This window comes from Amphiprion ocellaris, chromosome 22, assembly GCF_022539595.1.
Source record: "Amphiprion ocellaris isolate individual 3 ecotype Okinawa chromosome 22, ASM2253959v1, whole genome shotgun sequence".
NCBI classification, from domain to species: Eukaryota; Metazoa; Chordata; class Actinopteri; family Pomacentridae; genus Amphiprion; species Amphiprion ocellaris.
In genome coordinates this window covers 22,658,503-22,681,241 of record NC_072787.1, presented here as the reverse complement: position 1 = coordinate 22,681,241, position 22,739 = coordinate 22,658,503, and the positions used below count along the sequence as shown (strand labels likewise).

Below are 22,739 nucleotides of genomic sequence, written 5' to 3'. Positions count from 1 at the left end.
TTCACTTCGCTGTCAGATAATTGGAAAGGAGTGCATGTCGAAAACGGGGAGATAGAAAGTAATGAAAAGCAGCTAGTAATCACATTTGAGGCTCTGGCACCACGGATTTAGTCGTTTAAATGATGACCTAACGGGGAACCTGCTCCTGCAGCGCTACTACATATGTTGTATAAAGCCCTTTGTGGCTCCGGAGGGAGCTGCATGAAATCTGATAAACTGCCTCACTTGAGTCAGCGCCGGTCGCGTCTGCAGACTACAAATAGGTTGGGGAAAAGTGTGAGTACCACACCTCTGCAGCCACTCCTCATGACTGCTTGAGGCTGGCAGCTCCAGGCTATAATCTCTGAGCTAAATGTTGGTGGTTGAGCGTCCCATCTTTTGGCCGTTTGCTTTCAGTCGATACAAGCAGCGGAGACAGACAGGAAATGGGGTTAAATACAGCAGTGGAGCAACATGCAGTTAAAGTCCAGAGGCCCAAGAATCGACCATGTGGCTTCCACCCAAAACCACTTGACTATTGGGTTGTCCTGTAGCCACCATGTTTCGACGAATGAATGAATAAGAGCCTATTTCTGGTTCTGCTGCAATGACTTTAATCCTCTTTTTAAAAATACTAACAATGTTGTTCGAGAGCAGTGCTAAATCAGAGGGACCAGGTTGGAACTCTTAGTAAAACTGCCACTGTGAGAAGGTTTGGCTCATTCAATGATGTAGCTGCCTTGCAATGCTATTAAAAACGGACGTAGCTTCATTTCGTTGAACCAAACTGGGTAAAGCTGCAGCAGAGGATTATTAGAACAGGTTCAGTATCATCAGTGTCACTGACTCACTGTTTTAAGGCTGTTACATACTCTATAATTACTGTTTTGATTAGAGCAGAAAGAAAAAATAATAGTTTCATGCTGCAGTGGGGATTAAAACGCAGAGACTTAGTGTCTTTCAAAATAAGAGTCTCTAATCCATAGAAGCCGGTTTTAACACTTTTGGCCTCAGAATTGTTGATCTGTTAGTGACTGGATGCGGGACTTAAAGGGTTAATCGACTAACTTCTGCTCTTACACGAATAATTAAATAAATAAAACACTCATTTGTTTTCTGATAATATATGCAGCGATTTGGCAGCTGAGCAGGAATGCAACATACTCATGTTTACGCCAGCGTTTGCAGCTTTTTTTGTGTGTCGTTTTTGCGTCCTCAACTTGTAACTGTGGGTGGTGCATTCACAGTTTCAGCAAAACACAATCAATCTAATGTAAGAGGAAATCACGAGACGTCTACCACATGTTTTTTTTTTTCTTTTTTCAAATCCTTATCAGTGTTGTGAGACTCGCTGCGAGCTACAGAAAAACAGCTAACCGATGAAGACTGTGACCGTAGAGGCACTTCGACAAACAGCTTCAAATCTAAATGTGCGTTTGTGACGGTGATGCTTTAGATTACAGTAAAAGTGGCTGATAGGATGACATACTCTGAGAAATGACACAAAATGAAATAGGCAGCTGTCTTGCTTTTATCATTAAAGCATGACAGCTGCACTTTATGTCCAGATTCACTTCCCCTCTTCTCGGTTAACTTGCCTTTGAAGTGTTTATTGCAGCGAGGTGTTGCATGTATCAATAGAAACCGCACAACTTCACCTTTGCAACGATTTAAGTCGCTCGCCTGCGTGACAAAGTGTAGGTGAGAGAAATTATTTTGAAACATGCGTTCCGTTTTCCACCTCTGCAAGTATGTCAACAGTTCACTGAATAAAATGACATTTAATTTCATTAGGCACCATGCACATGTTTTTCTCTCTTTCTGCTTTCATACATTATCGCACCATCGTGATTCCGATATTATCAGATTCCACATATTTTCCCCAACATACATATGAAAATATATCTTTGCAGCAGCATTTTACGGTGAAATATGTGTAAAAACACAACAATTTCACAATACAAAACGTGGTTTTTCCTTGATATACAGGCTAACATAAAAAATCTGGGAGTATTATCTTATCAAACGATGAAATATCTGGATAGTCTAAACCAGAGGTGTCAAACTCATTTTAGTTCAGGGACCACATGCAGCCCAATTTGATCTCAAGTGGGTTGCACCAGTAAAATTATAACATAATAACCAATAAATAACAACAATCCAAATATTCCCCTTTGTTTTAGTCCAAAAAAGTACATTCTGAAAATGTTCAGATTTAATGAACGCTCTTTTCACAAAACAGTATGAATGACCTGAAATTTCTTAGGAAAAATAAATACAATTTCAACAATATATTATGCCTCAGTTTATGTGTATTACAACTTACAGATCAGTTTATCTACAAAGGCACAAAACATTCAGTCACAGTTATCTGGAACATCTAGTATTTTACTTTAAGATCCAAACAATTTGTCAAGATCTAGAAATTATTTTAAATTTACATTCAGTTCTACATCTGTGTGGTAATGCAGACCACCTGAACTGACACGCTATGAAGGAAGAAGGTGGAATTATCCCTCTGCCTTGCAAATGTATAAAATGTATACATAAAAAAATACATAAAAGTTGTGTCAGTGCATCAACAATAGGGTTCCACCAACACAGATTCTTCTGTACTGAAGCTGCTGACTGACATAATATTGCACAGTGTTTACTGTCTGTAGCCCTTCATCGGGCAAGTGATCATATTCGGTCACTTCTGCACACATTAAATATGGCGTTGCTCTCACCTCTCAGTGAGGTTGAGAAGCATGTGGTTTTCATCCAGACAATCAGCGAAGATCACTCTATGTTACATCACACTACATCATGGCATCTGACCAATCAGCAGAGGCCTGGAATGCATCAAACTTTGTCTTTTCTCTGAAGTTAGAAAAAGACGGACTCGCGGATCGGTCCTCTTCCATATATGTGGTCGAAACGTTAAAACTAACCATGGTTAGTTGACGAAACGCCCACATTTTATGGCTGAGTAGTTGTGCTAAGTGATGATATATACATTTCTTGGATTTTTTTTTTTTTTAACCACTAATGGACAAGGAACCTCACTGATCTTGAATTTCAACAGGAAAATTAAACATTTAGAAAAATGTCACAAAAGTTTAAAAAAAAAAATCTTATGTCCTCCAATAACACTAGGGTTGAAATTTTGAATTTCAATGCATTTCAATGAGTGCCCTTTAAAGGGTTATTTTCACAGTAAGGATTCACTTTCAACTGTAATTTTTACACTTTGCAAAGTCATCCTGTGGGCCAGACTGCACCCTCTGGCGGGCCGGTTTTGACCAGCGAGCCATATGTTTGCCACCCCTGGTCTAGACTGTTCTGAAATAAGATACAGCATATATGGATAAGCGATTAAGAGAATTAAAGTAAAGTAGTGAAATGACCCTAAAAATTGCTCATAGGGTTAAATAGACAACACCCAACCATGAACAGGACGTGGAAGCTTTGTGGTAAAACAAACATTCTCTGCTTGCTGTTTTCCACCTACTTCAACATTAAATGTGGGGAACAAATTAAAATGAGTCCAGAAACATAATAAATGCATCTACTTCCAGCGTGGGAATGAAGGTTTGATGAGCAGGAGAATTATGTAAATCATATGCTGCACAGATCTGCTCTCCACCGCCGACATGAAAACTGGATGAGAATGTTAACAACATGCTAAGTGTGCTGTTCCAAAGAGAGCAAATGTTTTACGGTGGTTAAAAACGCAACCAACTCATCAGAGGAGGGCGTGAAATACTTTTGGTTTCCTGGAGGCTCCATAAATCTTCATCGAAGAAGATCCCAATCACGATTTCAGCTTTAACTTAACTGTACTCCTAATTCTAATTTTGGTTTACCTCATGTGACAACACAACAGTTTGTTCAAAGTCTGCAAGCTTGTACCTGCGAACAAGATGTGTTTTCCTGTATGAAAATAGCAAAGGAAACACACAAACCGCAAACATTCTGCTGCTATTTGTGGAGCGCCTCTTGTGGGTTTGTGAAGTCTGTAAGAAAGTGATGTTTTGGGGGCGTGTTTGTAGTTACTCACCCTGACAAAGTTATCCGGGAACAGCCCCCTGCGTCCGCCCAGCTCGCCCTCCCACCATCCTCCATCGTCGCGCCGTATGTTCACGATGATGTCGCCCACCGTCAGGCTCAACTCATCGTCCTGCTGAGCCTCATAGTCGAACTCCACCACGGCCTCCACTGAGGGCGAGAGAGAGAAAGAGCAGACCGTAGTGTGAAAGGTCAAACGCTGCATATGGGCCACGTGGTTCTGCATTTTCCTCTCTGGCACGGTGCTTTCTCATTCTGATGACGGCGCAGGTTTTATTTATCGATTGGACTAGAGGCGAAAGAGGAACAAACGTGACCCGTTGAATTTTACATCAGAACACCGTTGCACACTCTGGCAGAGAAACGCTCGCTAATTAAAGGTGTCCTTGTAAACAAACCATGGTGTGTGTGTGATTCTGGAGCTGGAGCTCCAACAAACGCCGGCTGCCAATCCGAGTCGATTTTAAACCTTTTAAAAAAAACCTGCACTGTTTGTACCCACGTTTGCTGACTCGTATTCTTTGCCTTTGTTTGCCAACTTCTACTTTCCTCTCCTCTTCCTGTCCTTGCCTGAAATACCTCAGAAAACAAAGTTAGTTACTATAAAGCAGGTTCCTTTTCACATATTCATGCATCAAGTTAGGAGATGATAATTAACGCTGGAGGTTGCAGGGGAAAAACAACTGACTCAACCCATAAAATGTTGACTGATATACTGTAAAGAAGTGGCTTACCACATGCCAAGGTGATGCTCTTTAAAGCCACAAGGTGAAAATGGAGCTCCAATTCTGAGTAAGTGCAGCTCAAAGTGGTGACTTTTGGTTTTTACCAGGAATATGCACTGAATGCAAACAGTTCCAGGACATTTCAGCCTGACATGTCTTCCATTGGTATGTCTAATGTGACTCTGTTGGTCATACTAATACTACCTTCTCCACCTCCATTGTAGAGATTCAGAGAAATTAACAAACAGGATTATTTTAAACATTTGTTGTCATGGTGACAGAAAGGAAACAGCCATTTTGGACCTCAGTCAAGGTCAACTTGCCATCCCATGTGTGAGGCTGATTGTATGGAAACTCAATACAAACGCTGATTCCTTTGTGGACCATTATGAGGACAGCTGCAGGTCTTTCCAATTAGGCATTTATTAGAACAGATATACAACAGGACGTCCTAAAGGATGATGTACTATGGCTAACTGGTGGTGTTCCTGAGGAGGATATTTGATTTTGCGATCCAATCTTTTGAAGTCAAGCTTCAGATTAATATTCAACATGTAATAGACTTAAAGCGCGATGGAGTTTTAACACGAGACGCCATCAAAAGCGTGACTATCAGCATGAATTTTCAAAACTGTCGATACATTTAAACCCTGCAAGAACTTTCCTCACCACTTTCCGCTACATGTTCATTTTGCAGGAAACATATAATTTTTTATATGTTAGTAATATGTTCGCAGGTCAAATGCGGCTTTTGTTATTCATTCATACCTTTTAAGTTCACTTGTTCAAAGTCACATGCAGGATTAATGTCTAGAAATAGTTCGCCCCGCATTTCCTGATTACAGGGGGTCCTCGGTTTACGACGTCCTTGACCTACAGCGTTTCATCGTTACATCGGAACTGGTTACGGGCAGGTCCTCAGTTTACGACATATGGCGTTTCGTCGGCGGAACTAGCTGTCAAGCGAGCGGACAAATACGTCGTCATGCACTGCTATAAGAGGACTTTGTTTACATTTGCCGGTTGTACGCCACCTTGGATTGTGCTACATTCGCTAACTTGTAAAATGACTCATACATGCATGAAAAGTCATTGGTATTCATGACTTTTCCAAAGAACTGATCAATATCGTGATGTACATAATGGCTTTATTCAGGCTTGGGGCGAAAATCGACTTACTTTGATCTGTAGGAACGGAACTCCGAGGTAATTCAAGGACCCCCTGTATATTGTATTGGTGGTGTCATAGTGACATCACTGGGCCAGACCAAGTTGGGTGTTTAGTCTCTTTTTAGGAATTTTTCTTTCGTATTAAATGCGAGTTCAGTAAAGGTTTCCGACAGCTTCTACAAAGACATCTAGAATGGTAGATGAGTACAAAAATGTTGTTTGGCATTAAGGTTATGGAAAAGGTCAATGTTCTTTCTAATGTTAAGACTGGAACTAACAAGGTATGAACTGATCACCTGATATAAACAGGTGGGATTTTGCTCACCAAAGACAGAAGTGAGGCTGTAATTCTAAGACGTGTTGCTTATTTGATTGGATATGAGCTAATTTTGGGTCATTTTCCTCACATCAGTGAAGAGCACTATGAATAAATGCTTCACCTATTCGCAATCAAGAAGTCTGCCGAGTCTTCTTTGATCTTTTGGATAGTTTGCGCTACACTCTGGGTCAGACCTCTGATCAGAGTGTGCATGCCTGAACCACATAGTATAAACCAATCAATGGGCAACATAAATAACCCCTTTAAGTTTCAATCTGCTCGTATTAAATAAAACTGCATTATTTGACAGCCACCTCTTGTATATTCTGAATTGTGGAATTTGTGATTTGCTAATTTCTCTTTTGATTTGAAGGCAACCACTTATTCAACCCTATAGTTCACAAAGGAGCATAATGAATCTGTAGCTTTGATAAACACTGCTGATGTGTTTCACCTCCACGAAGCTGATTGGAAGAAAAGACCAAGACTGGGCGGACCACACATTCAGCTCTCGAGTTATTTCAGGAAGTAACAAGTCATTTTGTGTCCCAGATATCTCATCTGCTGTGACCTCTCCAGCTAGAACACACTCAACTGAAAGCTATACACAGTCTTACGTGTAAACAACCTGCAAAAATAAATGAACTGTCCATCCAGCCACCTGGCAAGCTGCTCCTCAACAAAATGTCCTAGTGGCTAATTTTTGTGTTTAGTTTCAGTCGGACTCGAAAAAACTGAGTTCACAATAATTCATGTAAAAATCAGGCTTTAGGAAAGTTTCAAGGAGGTTTTAGGTCTTCATATATATTGATTTGTGTAACTCTTTGCTATGATTTTCTACAATGGTGGTAGACAACGCAAACAGCCACAATAATTAAATAATAGGAAATATACCAGATTGGAATCAGAGATGAACCCATAAGTTTCCCATAAGTTTGAAGCTCAGTGTTGTGGCTCTTGCCTTAGCCATCTTGGCAGTACTTGACTCTTTCTAACTCATGGCTAATGCAAAAATAAGCAAAAAGGTGCAGCAAACATGAAGTTGAGGTTGGCTATGAAAACACATTTAGGTCATGCACTGCTCTATGACAACACCCTACTCTTATGTAATACAGCCTCGCCCCTAATTATGCATAACTTTGAGCCTTAATACAATTTAAATGGGTGAGTTATAGAAGTATTCACCCTCATACAGTTTTTGGAACAGGGAAATTAGCTATAGAGACCAAACATTTTTTTGCAACAGGCTGTAAATGTGTTTATTTCTGCTGTACAGTTGGCAGTTTTAACATAGGGGTCTATGCTGATTGAATCATTTTTGAGCCAGCCCCAAGTGACCATTCAAGGAACTGTAGTTTTTAGCACTTAGCTTCGATTTTCATGGTTTCTGCTTGGTCAAAATAAACTAGAATTATCTTTTCTGTGTGTTTAGACCTTCAATTTTGTTCACAAGAGCATCCTCTTGTCATACTAGTGGTTAAAACACTGTCTGATCCCGTTACATCCATTCAGTTCTATTTGCACTCCTTTAAATACCTTTGGTGAACGTTCCTGCAGATGACTCAACAGAGACAGATTATTCCCTCTGAGTCACTGGAGGAGATTTAGTGTGAGATACAGGAATTGTTGTTAAACACCAATTAAAACATGGCAAAGTAGATGAGAAGGGAATTAACCGACTGAGTCAAATCACCAGACAGACAGAATTACTGCTGTGGAGGTGTGTTGAACGTTGAATTTTTAAAGACTCTAGATTAAAAGTGATTAATACATGGCTGACAGTAGCAGGAGAAATCGGTAATTAGCGTCAAAATGAAAGCCTTGTGACTGCACACAGCAACACAGGCAAACACATTTACTGCCGCTTTCGTCTACACTAAATCACACTTCCACACATGTACCTTGTGACTGCTTGTGCGGCTGCTAATACTTGTAAAAATGTACTGAATGTGTCATATCACATATAGCTTTCTTAACGCTCAGCACACACACACAGACACACATACCGGCCGCACATACGAGGCCTTGATCCTTGTCTAAACTGTGCGGGCAGCTGACGGCGGGGATGCAGTGGGGGAGTTTCGGGATTGGGTAACCATGGGAACAACAGCATAAAGGGGTAGGTATGACTCAGACACACTGGCCTCCTTCCCCAAAACTCCTTCACACACGTATATATTATTGAACGCACAACATGGTGATACTAAGCAGAAGCAACCACTTCTTGTGCGACTAAGTGGAAGGTCAGGGCGTCACTGGGAGTTTACATCACGGGGGGAGGAAGCCTTACACAAGACATCAAACAGACAAGGCAGATGACTGTAGTCCAAGTTGGCCTGCTGCTCAGATGGGGAGGATATGATTCTGGCATCAGATAACAACAGTTATTAGTCGCAGCCGAGACAGCGACGTGGCACAAATGCCATTTTTCTCTTCTTGCACTTGGTTGTGTCGTCCGTGGGAAAGGCGGCGGACACCCTGAGAGCGAAAGGGGGAAGGTTGTGCAGCAAAGAGAAGTGCACCTGGTGAACTGATCGCTTGTGGCAGTTGTCTCGCAAACTCCATTACAGTACATCTGAGTGGCAGGACGGGACAACGCACTGCAGTCCGCCCCCCCGCCCACCCACGTCCGTCAGCGACACATGCACCATTGAAGAGCACGACAGCTTGTGGCTCTGCAACATCGCCGAGTGCAAAGACGGGTGCAAGTTAAAAGTGACACAATGTTAATGCCAAAGAGGAGTTCTGTCTCGTGTGAAGCAATGCAGAAAGAGCCGAGTCCCCTGGTTAGCAGTTTACAAGCTTCAATTTATTGCCTGTGTGATGTACAACACAGCCTGACAGCATCGGAAGTGGAAAAGTGCATTTACTCAAGTGCAATCTGAGGTACTTGCACAGGATTTAGTATGCAGCTGTACAGCACATACCGACATCCCTGAATAACCTCTCCAGTGCAGGGCATATGCTGGGATTTAAAGACGAACTAATAAGAGCTGAATAAATCTTTCGCAACAGAAAGCCCATTAAAAATGTTTTTTATCTGTTGCACAACATAACTTGTGCACATGTGTTGCGATGTTGTATAGAAATCCATTTTTTAACCCTAGAGGCTGTATAGCTTAGCACTCTGAAAGGCACCACTCTGCGTAATAAGTAGACGGTATACAGCAAGAAAATCCAACAGATACGTAATGCTCTGCAACAGTCGCAACAAAGTTCAGTTCTTAAAGTTGCCTTAATCCACTGATGAAGTCACGAAACATTTTCCTGCTTCTATTTTGAAGAGCGAGTGTGTTGATAGTCTTCATTTTTCCACTTGTCAGCTAATCCCATTAAAAACACCAAAATTGTCCAACTATTTCTAGTTTATAACCTTGGTTATTATCCAAACAGTAAAAAACACATCACTGAGCCACAATGTTGCACAGAATGACATGTTGCTCCAGTACCATGAACACACACTGAAGTTTATTCTGGTTAATTCCCTCATACTCCGTCCTGCTGCTGCAAACACTTGTGCACAAAATCCGCAGCAGAAAATAGTCACCAAGAAATCTGTTATTTACCCTCGGCTCAGTGAAACGTGATTGATTTTGTTTTTTGTTTTGTTTTTTATTGGATTTGCTGACAATAATAAAAAACCACATACCTGCTTTGACCTGGAACGTACCAGAACTTCACTGTATATTTAGACTTCGTCAAGATAACAAGAACATGCTAAAGATGCCATCACTGGCCTGTGCGATATCATATTAAGATACAGATCACATGTGAATACCACGTGCACAGAGATAACATCTAACTGTTACGATTATTAGCCCGTTTTTGTTCATATTTCTGTAGCTATGCAGCTAAGCAAGTCAAACATGTTGCAGATAAAGAGCTAAATATTTTCCTCAAAAGCTGGTGAAGAGTCACAGAGAAAGAAAAATGAATAATGTACTTGTATTAATCAGGTGGATTCAAACAAAACTCCAAATCAATGCTAATTCCTAAAAAGCGTGCTACTGCCTAAGTATGCACTTGTTTGCTAACATGCTAACAACTGCTTGCTAACAAGTTCAGATAAGATGTGAGGAAGAAAGCAAATACAGTTTTTTGTATCTAAACTGACAGTTCTAGCTTTCCTTTGTTTTCTAGCTTTAATAGGAAAAACAGTTAGCTTAATGTTAGGCACTTTCCCACCAACACATTTAACATAAATTCATATGCTAACATACAACAACAGTCTGCTAATAAGTTTAGCTCAAACATGAAAATGTGAAAGAAAGTGACAAATATTGTTTATTTTTGGACCATAACAAAACATTAAAATCTCCAACAGCTAATTATGCAGGTTTAGCTTTGACACAACAAATAATTAGCTGGGTTATGCACTTTCCTGCTAAAACATTGAGCATAGCATCATATGCTAACACACTACAACTGCCTGCTAACAAGTTTGGATCAATCTATGTGGAATAGACTTTTTTTGTTTTGTTTTTGGTTCTAAAGAAAAAAAATAATAATCTCATACCTTTAGCTGAGTTTTTAGTTTTGATAGACAAAATAATTAGCTTAATCTTTGCTTGGCTGGGCACATAGCTTGACTGTCTTTCTCACAATTGCTCACAAGTTTGGCTCAAACATTAGCAGTAATGCTAATACTGTTTACTTTGGACTTAAACAAAGCATTAAAATTATATAACATGCTTAGCTCAGATTTTAACTTGATAGTTTTTACTAGAGCTGCACAATTTATCAAACATTAATCACTGTAATGATTTGGCTCCCCACAGTTACATGCAACTCCCATGCAGACATTTAACAAGCTCATGTAGATAAAATCATTTGGTTTTAATTTCAAATCAAGTCTGACTGACCGCATATGAACTTACAAAAACAACATCCTCAAGCAGCATCCTGCACGCTGAAAATGTCACGTTTTGCAGAAGATTCAGATCATGCAAGAAGTCGGCCCAGCTTATCTTTTTAATGACAGCTTTTGCCTCTGTGCATGCAAGCGTTTTACCAAAACAATTCCATCATTACTGTTTTGCTGGGGCACCGTCGCTGTGTCCCAGGCTTGGTTTAAAAAAGCATAAATGTGTAAGAGTGGGTTTTTTTTTCTTTCTTGAGCAGAACGATAATGAGGTGCAGTCATATCATTCCGTAACTTTGTGGAAACATGTATGGCTATGCAAGACGAGGGTACATGTGGCATTATTTAACATTTATAAGAATTTTTTGGTCTCACACTGCAGTGACTAAGTAGGGAGACTAGAGGCTTCTCTGTGCACAACCACCTACTAGCCACCATAGCCTCCATGTGAATCGTTTATGGAGCATCAGCAAATTGTGGTGTCTATCAAGATGTAGATGTTCACCAAGTACTCGTTTTAAGTATATTTTATTTAGATTTCAGCTCCAGAAGATACAGTGAATTCATGTGAAGAAGAAATATTATTATTATTGTTATTATTAAGTCTTATTTTGATGCAAAAACATGTACATTAGCACACGAATGGACTGGGACATGGAACATGGAAGTGAAAACAACCTTCTGTTTATTCAAATGTGAAAGTCCAATAAAAATACTTTTTTTTTGAAAATCTGTGAATAATTGAGACAAATGATTGCAAATAATTTCGGCACTGAACAAAATAATCGCGATTATCGTTTGTCGATAGTCACGCAACCCGACTACCTAGCTAGCTTTTCAAGAATTCAGTCTACTAATGCAATTCACCGAAAAATAGAGCAACATGCAACTTATTTGCAAGATAAAGAGCTACACTGACTAGTCAACGGAAAGAAAATTGGTCACCAAATTTAAGAAAAAAAGCAGAATACTGGCTGGATTTGGCTTCTCGATTATCCGAACATGCAGCACACTTGTATCATAAATGGCACTAAATGAAATACTAACATCAGTTTGAGTTTTGGGGAGTTCTCTTCACTACTTTTCACAGACTGAATGGTTAATCAGTATTTGCAGCCCCTCTTGCTTACACTTGTACTCTCATGCTTGTGGTAATACGCTGCTTCTACAAGGCTAAAAAAAGACAGACATAAGGCCTTGAAAAGACAAGAGAGCGAATATCTCGAAGCCTGCAGACAAAACAAAAACTCCCACTCGAACAGGAACTGAGGTGGGCCTGTGAGCGTCCTCCGAACAGCTGCATCAAGTTTAGATTTGGGGAAGCTACACATTCTGACGCGCAGAGCTCTGCAAAGCCTTGCTGACATTTCGCTGGTTTACAGTGGACCTGTGTTTAGTTGTGGGTGAGTTTCATTGCTGCTGTCGCTGATGATGTCAAGAGCAGCTGTGTGTTTCTGTCTGTAAAACATTCAGCGCTGGACCGCGGCCCACTGGGAGTCAAAGCCACCCACTCCAACTGTGGATCACATCTCAGGCTTCAGCAAACGCTCCCACATTAAAGGAGAATTCCAGCCATTCTTTTGCTCATCGCTCTGCAGCTGAGCGCATCTTGAGACAAAGTCCACTGCATTCCCTCAACTCGCGTTATCTGTTTCAAATTCTCATCATTCCCACAACTCCTGGCGACAAGAGAAGAGCTCGATGCATTCATCATGTTTGGAGCTTTGAGTGTAGGTGGAGAACGCAATGCTGGCAGAGAAAGCAAGGAGGAGAGCGAAAGTTTTTCAGTTTCAGACGAGAAAAGTGAAACATTGTTTGGCTGCACAATAAAGGAACTGCTATTTTTACACTTGTGTAACTGTTGAATATGTGCTGAATGGAACGGTTTGAAAGCATCGTCTTCAAGTCTGAGCGACTGAAGGTCGCTGTTAAACGTCCGATAGATTTTTGCCCCTTGAAAACTGCAGCGGCGGAAGAATTACACAAACCTATTAACCTTAAGTGTCTTCACTTTGAAGCTATAGGAAGAAGCAATGACATAAAGCAATCTGTAGAGCCCAGCTTTTTCAGTACAGGTTAATGTAAAATGACCTATAAGGTGCATTTAAAGGCCATTGGAAATTATATTCTGCAGGAAAAAGGTGCATATTGAAAAACAAATGTGCAATTAATTGAATTAAAACTGTTTATAGACACAGGAAATGGCAGGATTTAGGTGTTGACAGTCGCTTTATGATGCCAGTGTGCGAAGTTTCCCCCTGAGGGGAGCCATGCATTGTTTGTTTACATGCATCCAGTAGAAAGCATGCACACAAACCCAAGTGCTGCAACTAATGAATATCCTCATTAGCGGAACTCCTCTGCAGAGAAATGAGATGTCTCATAAGATCAGCAGATAGTAAAGTATCATGCAGAAGGGGAAAAATGGAAGTCAAAACCTCCAGCTTTGCATGCATTCAGCACGTTATAACTGATTGATCACCCGAGCAGCGAATATGCAAACAATTAATAATCATGCATTATGTGGGGCAGCAGCAGCAGAAGCGGCAGCGGCGCAGTGTCGTGGGAAATGATGGCGAAGATGAGAACAGTCAGGCCTGTTTCGTCCACAGAGGCGGAGAGCTGGAGAGAGCCAAACACTGTGCAACACAATGGGGCGCGCACACACACACACACACACACACACACACACACACACACACACACACACACACACACACACACACACACACACACTGAATGTAAACGTGTCAACATCTGCAACTCATCAATGTGACCCGCAGCTTTTCCTGAAATCGCACAAAAAAGAGAAAAAGCCCTGCGCGGCCGAGCTGCACACCCACGCGTGGCTCCTTTTCTCGCCCCCTCTAAACCATGAAATAAGGCATCGGAAATGCGCGACAGAAGCCTGCGGTATCTCCCTCCAAACAGCCCCGCTATGCGTGAAGGGGAGGTGAGGTGAGGAGCGCGGAGAGGGGAGGGAGGGGAGGAAGGAGAGAAGAGAGGCTGCGCGCATCTGGACCGGGCGTTGATTCATCCAGATGCGCGGCGGCGCCGGAGGCTATTTTGGGTCTTTTTTTTTTTCCTCCAAAGTGGACGCAAACAAACCCCAAAAAGGGAAAAACCAACCAAAAAAAGGGCGTCGCATCTCACCCATTTATGTGTCCCGGTGTGCTGGCAGTGCTTCTGGAGGCTGGTCGGTCGCAGGGAAGGGAGCTTGTCTCAGGTACAGAGGGGGGTTTAGCTCCGGACTGAGCCCCAGCCTCCTGCTCCGTACTACAGATCCGCTGAAACGGGAGGAGCGTCAGACGAAACCATATTCCTTCCTCTTTTCTCTCTCTCTCTCTCTGGTGACACGACAGAGGAGGCAGAGCGAGTGGCCAGAAAACGGAAAAGCGCTGATGATCAAATCTCTCTCTCTCTCTCGATCTCTCCCCCCTCTCTCCCTTTTGTTGCCTTCAAGTGCGCCGCGTAAACTCCGGCTTCTCCATTTTCAATTTCAGAGGCTGAGTTGCGCGCGTCGTGACGCAATGTGTCGCACCACGCGTGATGCGCTCCGAACAGATGGCGGTGACACAAACACGGTGTTCTGGGACAGGAAATCTCACTGCTCCATGCGAGCTGTACCAAAGTTTAACACGGTCATTTTAGCTCATCAAAAAATAGATGTTTTCTTATTAATTAGCATAAAATTGTCACACTTATGCCACAGCTCACAATCTATTCTCTTCTTGTGCTACTTTCTTTATAATATGAACATAATATGATGCCATGTGGGCGTCAAAGTTTTGCCTTTGTCTTATTATATTAACATTAATAGTTAAATTAGGTACATTTCTGCAAAATATACTGTAAGCTCTTAATCTTGACTTTTGAAAATGTAAATGCAATGTGCATTTTATATATCATCACTGACTCCTAACCATATTTTAATTAGTTAGGTAAACTTGTATAATAAATACTACTGTAGGGTCATAATTTTGATATTTCAACTTGTTAGATAAACATCTAAAGTCACTCTTATCTCTCAACTGGAAAGCATGTTGGCTCAACATCACATAAATAATATTGACTTGATAAATTATAGTTATGTTAATTCATTTTTAATGATACACTATCCAGTGCTGAGGCTTGAGTACAGATGTGACACACTTGCACTTTCTTTACTCCATCAGCCTCCATCTTACATGGAAATATTGCACTTTTTACTCCATTTTTATTCGGATTGAGATTTTACATACACACCTGTTGTTAGATTTTTAAGGTGAAAGGTTAAACCGTATGTTAATATATAGAAATTTGTCAAAATTGCTCCCTTGTCACCAGTTATAGCATCAAAATTTTGTGTAACCATCAATTAATATAATATATGGAGTCAAAATAACACTTAGAGGTTATTTTTTTCTCCATAACGGGTACTTTGATATTTTAATTAATTTTTCTGCTAATATTTTTTCTACTATTATGGGAGTACAACATTGAATACAATATTTTCATTGTGTTATAGCTGCTTTTGCTTGTAAACCATGTTCACTGGTCCATTAATATGCACTATAAATACAGTATGCATCCTGCTCAATCAACCTAAATGTGTGAATTTTATTCTCCTTAACAGTTTAATTTGCATTTTTTGGCCTGAAAATGTCTTTTCTCAAAGAAAATAATTCCGTAAACTCCACATCAGCGGATACTATTACTTTTATGCTAGGTATTTTATGTGTTACAGTAAAAGTACCAGTATTTCCAACAGCCTTCAAAGGCAGCATATGTCTGAGCTCAAAGCCTCGCACCTGTGTAGGCCAAATCTCGCGATAAGAAACTCTAATGAATGTGAAGCCACCCCAACATTACTGTGAGGGAATTACAGCAGCTTATAGTGATATGATCTTAAACGGGGTAATTGATATGTTTTACTGTGTTGTCAGTGTAATTCGGTGTCTAATTGTTTTTCATTGATTTTTTTTTTTTTTTTAATTTAAATGATTTCCAAAATGAAAACTGAAATACAGAAGCACTCATTCCCCCCCCTTGCTGATGCAGTGCTGTTGTGCCCTCTGGATCAAACCACATGCAGAGCAGAATGTGCTGGCGGCAGCAGAAAGAGGCCAATGAAATGATGCAGCGATAGCAGAGCAAAAGAGACACGGAATTTAGATTTTTTTTTCTCCTCCCCTTTCCACAATCAGCTGTCACTTGGCTGCAGTACAGTGACAGAACAAGCTGCTGCACACACAAAGAAAATCTGATATGATAAAGTGCAGCACAGCCCAGAAATGGCACTCAGATGACCGGAGATAGGCTATATTTGTAAATGCATCTCAGGTATCTGTGACGCAGGAGATACTCGTCTGACCTTCACTTGAATGTGTAAATGATTTTGTGAACAGCACTGCAAGCGGATATCTACAGCAGAGAGGCAACTGGAGAGTTCACATTATGTAATAATATGGTTCAAAAGTGCAGAAAATAGCTCGACTGTGTGTAAAAGCCCTAAAATTACCCCTCATATCAGTATTTCTAGTCAAGATTTAGATGAGAACACTGCCATTAAGCCAGATAATGCCATACTTTTTTGCCCATTTTACTCTAAGTGAGACCAAAATGTACAAAATGAACATTATGCTGTATGGACGGTGGTTGGAAACTTGCAAATGACACCATGACTTCATTAGAAAAAGGTTGACTGAGGTATCAAATCAAGGGAGAAGTAGCATCATTCTCTCATAGATTTGTGTACAACTGGACTTCTTTTTGCCACCACAGGAGTCGCCCCCTGCTGGCTCAAAATCACTAGCTTAGCATAATGATTAGCTAACAACAGCAAATTGCTAGCGCTATGCTACTTTGCACTTAGTTTTATCAAAATTTGCATACTTTTATGTGTAATTTGTCAAATGTGACACTGCTAACCAGTTAAAGAAAGTAGCCAACTAGCTAAAGTGGTACTCAAGGACGATTTTGTGGTAGGCTGCTTTCTTACTTCTATTTGAGCATATTTCGGATGCACTTGTTGTGCTTTTTACTTTAAATGTATTACTTTTCAGATTGTACACACAAGAAAGTTTAGTTTAACTGTATACGTACTTATACATTGTTGCTAACACACAAAACCTAATAATATAACGACCAGCCATTCTGTGCTTTGGTTTTTTAAAATTCTAAGTGTAATTCATTGCTATGTAGTTTTTACTTGAAAGACTATTTCTATTGTGATTAAGCCTCAAAAGGCTTTTGTTTGAGCACTTTAAATGAATTCAGTTCATCTCTTTGGTGCACCACAGTTGCAGTAGCAAATAAATATCACACGTTTGATCCCACAACAGCCTCAAATTTATTTACCACCAAAGCTCCTGAGTAACACATAGAGCTGTTCTAAGGCACTGATATTGTGATAAAAGATCACGAACACGCCTCTTCTCACTCACAGAAGATGTAATCTGTGCTGCTGCTGCTTTAAGAAATGGTTTTATCATCCAGCGATGGAGGTTAATTTACTCCAGAGAGGACAGTAATTTTAACACAAAGCGCTGAGGTGACACCATCTGGGACAGTGCTGCTATTGCACGATGTGCTCAACCCCAATTACATTTTCCCACCTTCTGTGCAGTGGAAACATGGTGAGGAGTCTCTGTAGTGCAGACAATATTTCCAGCATCATCCATCCTCTGAATGCATGTTTGATGGTGCCGGTTATGTTGCATTTAAGACTATTTAAATTCCCTGATTAGATGAGATGATTAGATGAGTATCATTAGGCTGGGGAGACAGTTTCCATCATTACTGATATTTATATTTCAGCTTTGCCACTACAGTTTGAATTTTAAGTTGTAAATGGTATTTTATGGATTTGTTGCAGGTGTGCAATGATTACATTTGTGAACTTTGACACTTAAATTTCATAAATTTTATAAGAATGATCCAATATATTCCAGTAACCTAAGACTAATTTCCCTAAAGAACCATAAAAGTCTATCTTGGCTTGATAAGATATTAATAATTCTCAATTTTTGCCCACAGTTCACACTTGCTCATTATGAGTCATTTACTTTCCTATTGCTACGACCACAGCTAGTCATGGTAACAATATTTGCAGCACGTCTGATGGTTATGACTAACGCATTGAACAGCCTCCTGCAGCAAACTAGACCATCACCACAATCCCATTTTCATTTATAGGTGAGCAACATCTTGCTATAAAGACAGTCTGTAATTTACTTGAGGTAGAATGAGCATAAAGGGATTAAGAAGACCAACAGCCCCATCTGGGGGATCGCATCCAGGAGTACCATCATAAAAACCTTGAATGTTGTGTGCAGAACCGATGATAAAGCACAAAGACGGGGACATGTTTTCACAGTAAACCAACAGTTTTATAGAACTATTCTAACTAATTAGATAGACAGGAAGTGAAACTGTGGATAGGAAAAAAATTACTAAACTACTGAAACTAATTAAATGGAAGAATGGGTTTCATTACAGTTATAGCTACGGAAGACCTTATTGCAATATGAAAGATAGATGTATTCACTGTGGTGTAACCTGTAGGTTTGTAGAATATCACTGTGACATCTTTAACATTAGTATCATTTTGGTTTGTTAAAACCAGCGTATGTAATATAGTGATATAATAGTGTCCTATCAATCACACAGTAGCCCCATTCCAGCACACAACCTGCTTTACTGTTTATTTTATTACTCCGCCAAGGAACACAGTGGAGTTATGTGATGATCAGTATTGGCTTGTCTGTCCGTCTGTCTGTCTGGACTGGCAAATTTGGATGAAATCTTCAGGGAGGGTCAGAAATGACACAAGGACCAAGCGATTAGATTTTAGCAGTGATGCGGCTTATAGTCTGGATCCATAGATTTGTTAAAGATTTCTCCATCATTGCAAGACAGCGGCACAGCGTCACTGTAACTATGACAACAAGTGAACAGCTGCTTGCTGATGATTGCGATCCTACAACAAATCAACCACTGCAGACCTATCTGGACTTATCAGTCAGAAATGATACAAGGAGCAACTGATTAAACTGTGGGGGAGTTTCAGAGTCCCATCAGTTTCCGCCGCCTGCCACATATTTAGGTATCCACACATAACGTACACATGCAGAACACACACCTGTGCTCAGCGCAAGCTCATTTTGTTTGGGGGTACATCTATATTAAATGGCCACATTCTATGTTGCTGTGATTTCTGATCATCAACAGCTAATAAACAAATGCGTTTTAATAAACAATGCTGCAACTTTGACAGAGTACTACGTTCTCCGAGTGCTTTTCCAGTTATAAATGGGACCATAATTTAAAAAATGCACATCATGTTGCATTCAAAAAGTCTTACAGCTAGCAATTGAGACTCTAAACTGATCAGGAAAATATTTACTGAGGTGGCAAATCCAATGAGAAGTAGAGGAATTCTCTGTCTTCTATGCAATAAGACTTCTTTGTGGCCATAAATCGCCATCTGCTGGTCATTAGCAGGAATGCAGGTCTAAGGCACTGAAGCAAAGGCTACATCTATCTTTTGTGTACAGTCCATGCATACAAAAGCACCTCAAACTGCCCAGTATTTTTACTCACATTCATAAAGTGCAGTAATCTCACACAGGCTGTCTTCTCCTAACAATCCCAGCAAAATGGCACCCTGCTTCCCTGAAAGAGGAAACCAGTAAGAAAAATGATAACAAACAGTCCAGTTGGTTTGACAATAAAGATAACCATCACAGTTTGTGCAAAGAAACCAGAAAACCTAGCAAAACAGGAAGAAAAGCAGCAGCAGGTGAGACTACAAAAGGAGAACAGGAAGTAGCCAGACAATGCTGCGTACAAAAATAATGCATTTCAGTTGTGGTTAGCCAACTCACCACCTCTGAGGCCTGTACTACAGAGCAGGATTTGAAGTTAACACTGGAGCTTCAGGTTTAATGTTGGGTTTTCAGGACTACAGCTGTTGTTCACTTCTCACCATTGTAACCAAACACTTCAACTTTCTCTGAAGCAGGATGTATTCAAGATGACAGATCAATGCTTTTGTAGCACTCCCTACTGACTAATCAGTTCTCTTGGAAAGTAGCATCACCATTCCCAGAAGATAGAGAGAGAGTCTCTGAGGAGGGTAGGAGTTTTTAGAACTGCAGCTTCAAAGCCTTTACATTGCTCTCTTGCCATTGGTAAATCAATATACTCACAAAAAAGAGACTAATAAAGCACTCGAGCCTTGTTTGCTGCTTCTTGATTGCACAGCATTTGCAGTAAACAGACTTTTTGTTCGGATTATGTTCTTTACTTGCTCCCAAAACCATTTAACAGCACCCAACAATAGGCTGAGCAGTCTATGACAATGTAAGAATATCACATTAAATGTAAGATTACTGAATTTATCCACAAAAATAGTTGCATTTTTAGCACTCAACTGTTCTTTAATAATTTTCCGTATTCATAAGTAGCAAAAAGGGACTATATCTGTAATTTAAATGTGCACTGTACATTGCACAATGGTAATTTAATCAAATATTACATTTGAAACCTTCACGTAATTACAGTTTTACTCAGATTGTGCCTCACATTATTGTAACCATGCACAGTAACTCTGTCACCAGCTGGTTCAAAGCCCTCAACTCCGCGGTGTGTATTTTGTTCTAATAAAGAAGTCGGAAGGCCGTGTCTTCTTTTGTGCCGTCTATTTCTCATGCACTCCTCTCTGGAACTGACAGTGTGCTTACAGAACCATACAATACATTATAGAATACAATCAAGTTAATAAAACAGAATATGTACCTGGTAAAATACAGAAATCTCTGGTCAGCAGGCTCACTTGTCCCGTGCACAGCACATTAAAGGAAAGAGCACGTGCATTAACTAGTGCTAGCAGCTAGCTCCCAGAGTGTCCCACACTCCCCAATCACATCCCCAAACACATAAAACATTAAATACATGTGAACACACTCCATTCAACATCTGGATACATCATATTGCACCTGTACTTAAAAATAAACAAAAGGACAACACAAAACAAACCATTTATGGTCCCGTGCTGTGCCCTCTGACCTACCTCATGCACACCTCTCTGGAACTGACTGTACCACCAACGCCAGCTGCACACCTCAGCTCCAGAGAGGGCGCCACTGAGCCAATAACAATAAATACAACTAAACTGCAGCAAGTGGAATTATTTAATCACATATTCACTGTTAGATTAGCAGTGATACTGATAAGAGTATAAACTCACAGCTGGTCATTGGCAGTGGCAACATAACCAGGCAGGTGTGTCTCTTTTAGCCTGTGTTTTAGTTGTAAATTTCTCATACTGGTTTAGGATTGCAGTTTGTTCAGCAGAAATGTGCAGCTCTAAACCTACCTATGATTGTGGTTGGTCATCCAGTGCCAACTGTAGCCAGGTAACAAAAAGATTGCCTGGTTATGTTGAACTTGCTTCGTAGTACAGGCCTCTGTGGGGCCTTAACACAGAGATTTATTCAAAAAGGGTGAGTTCAAGCACCGAATATGTACAGCCAACATGCCAGGTTAGACTAAAGTCAGTCAACTTAGGATGCATAACACTAACTTGTGCATGTGAAGTGATCACTTGAGCTGCAGTACATGCCTGTAAACACAAACAGCCACATCAGAATCAACAAGCCACCTGACCAAAGAAAAATCTGAGCAAAGAGCAAGAGGTGTCTTATATAGTCAGGCCCTGATTGATTGAATCGACTCAGGGGAGGAGTCAGGAATGGGGCTGCGTTCAGCAAATGTTACACGCTGCATTCATCTTGACAAAAGTGAAGATTTTCCACCACATTGAGGCCCAATCCCACATTCATCATTCATAGACTGACAGACTTTGATGCACATTCATCCCAAGTGTGTGAAGGCACAGAGCAGTCCCACAATGATGTGCATGATGAGGTCTTTTCTATGCTATTATGCACCCTCTCTACATATCTGTAGACTGGCCCGAGGCACTTGCCCATAGTTCAGAGCAAAATTGGTGATGGAAAAAAGGTGCTTTATATTTGAGTAACACCAACTGTTGTAGTAGCCGACCGCACATTTGTGCAGCTGTTTGTATTTTCAGTCAAAAATAGGATTTACAGATGTTCATAGCTTTCCTGATGTGGGCCAGTTTGTCAAAATATAGAAACATGGTAATGTCAGAAACAGGAAGTGGTTAGCTGAGCAGCCAATCCAATTCTTATCTTGAAAGATTAGAGCCAGAAGAATATCAGAGACATCAATACCCACTGAACAAGCTGCATTTCTGTGCAGCGCCACAGTACTGTGCATGTTATTTTTTGAATTTGCAGCTGTTGGTAATATCAGTTTTGTTTGTCTTCTTTAATTAAATATCTCAGAGCTCAAACTGTTTCATATGACAAACAAAATTTTGAATCACGTAATTTGAATAGTTTTCCTTAAAATAATTGCAGTGAAAATGTCTCATTTGACTCGCATCATTTGCAGTTAAATCAGTCAGACCGAAAATTAAGTCAATTATGTATTTAGTTTTCAAAATTCTTATTAATTTCCTTATTCAATATTTTAAGACAAATATTCAAGTTGAGCAATACAAATCAAATTATTTGATTAAATTTGGTTTTGCCAGTGGCACAGATTTTGCAAATATAAAAAA

General features: G+C 40.3%; 1 protein-coding gene across 3 annotated transcripts in view; it reads right to left on the bottom strand.

Annotated features, from left to right (window-relative positions):
* The window catches only part of sh3kbp1 (SH3-domain kinase binding protein 1), a 52,015-nt gene extending 37,491 nt beyond the window's left edge, over nucleotides 1–14,524 (bottom strand). For 2 of the 3 annotated variants that reach the window (XM_035949367.2, XM_035949368.2), the window contains exons 1-2: nucleotides 14,258–14,524; nucleotides 4,022–4,179 (exon numbers count right to left, since the gene is read on the bottom strand). In XM_035949367.2, coding sequence (XP_035805260.2) covers nucleotides 4,022–4,179; nucleotides 14,258–14,261 — 162 coding nt within the window. In that variant the 5' untranslated portion in view covers nucleotides 14,262–14,524. The remainder of the gene's footprint in view (nucleotides 1–4,021; nucleotides 4,180–14,257) is intronic. The other variant, XM_035949366.2, reaches the window with a different exon arrangement.
* Nucleotides 14,525–22,739: the final 8,215 nt, after the last annotated feature.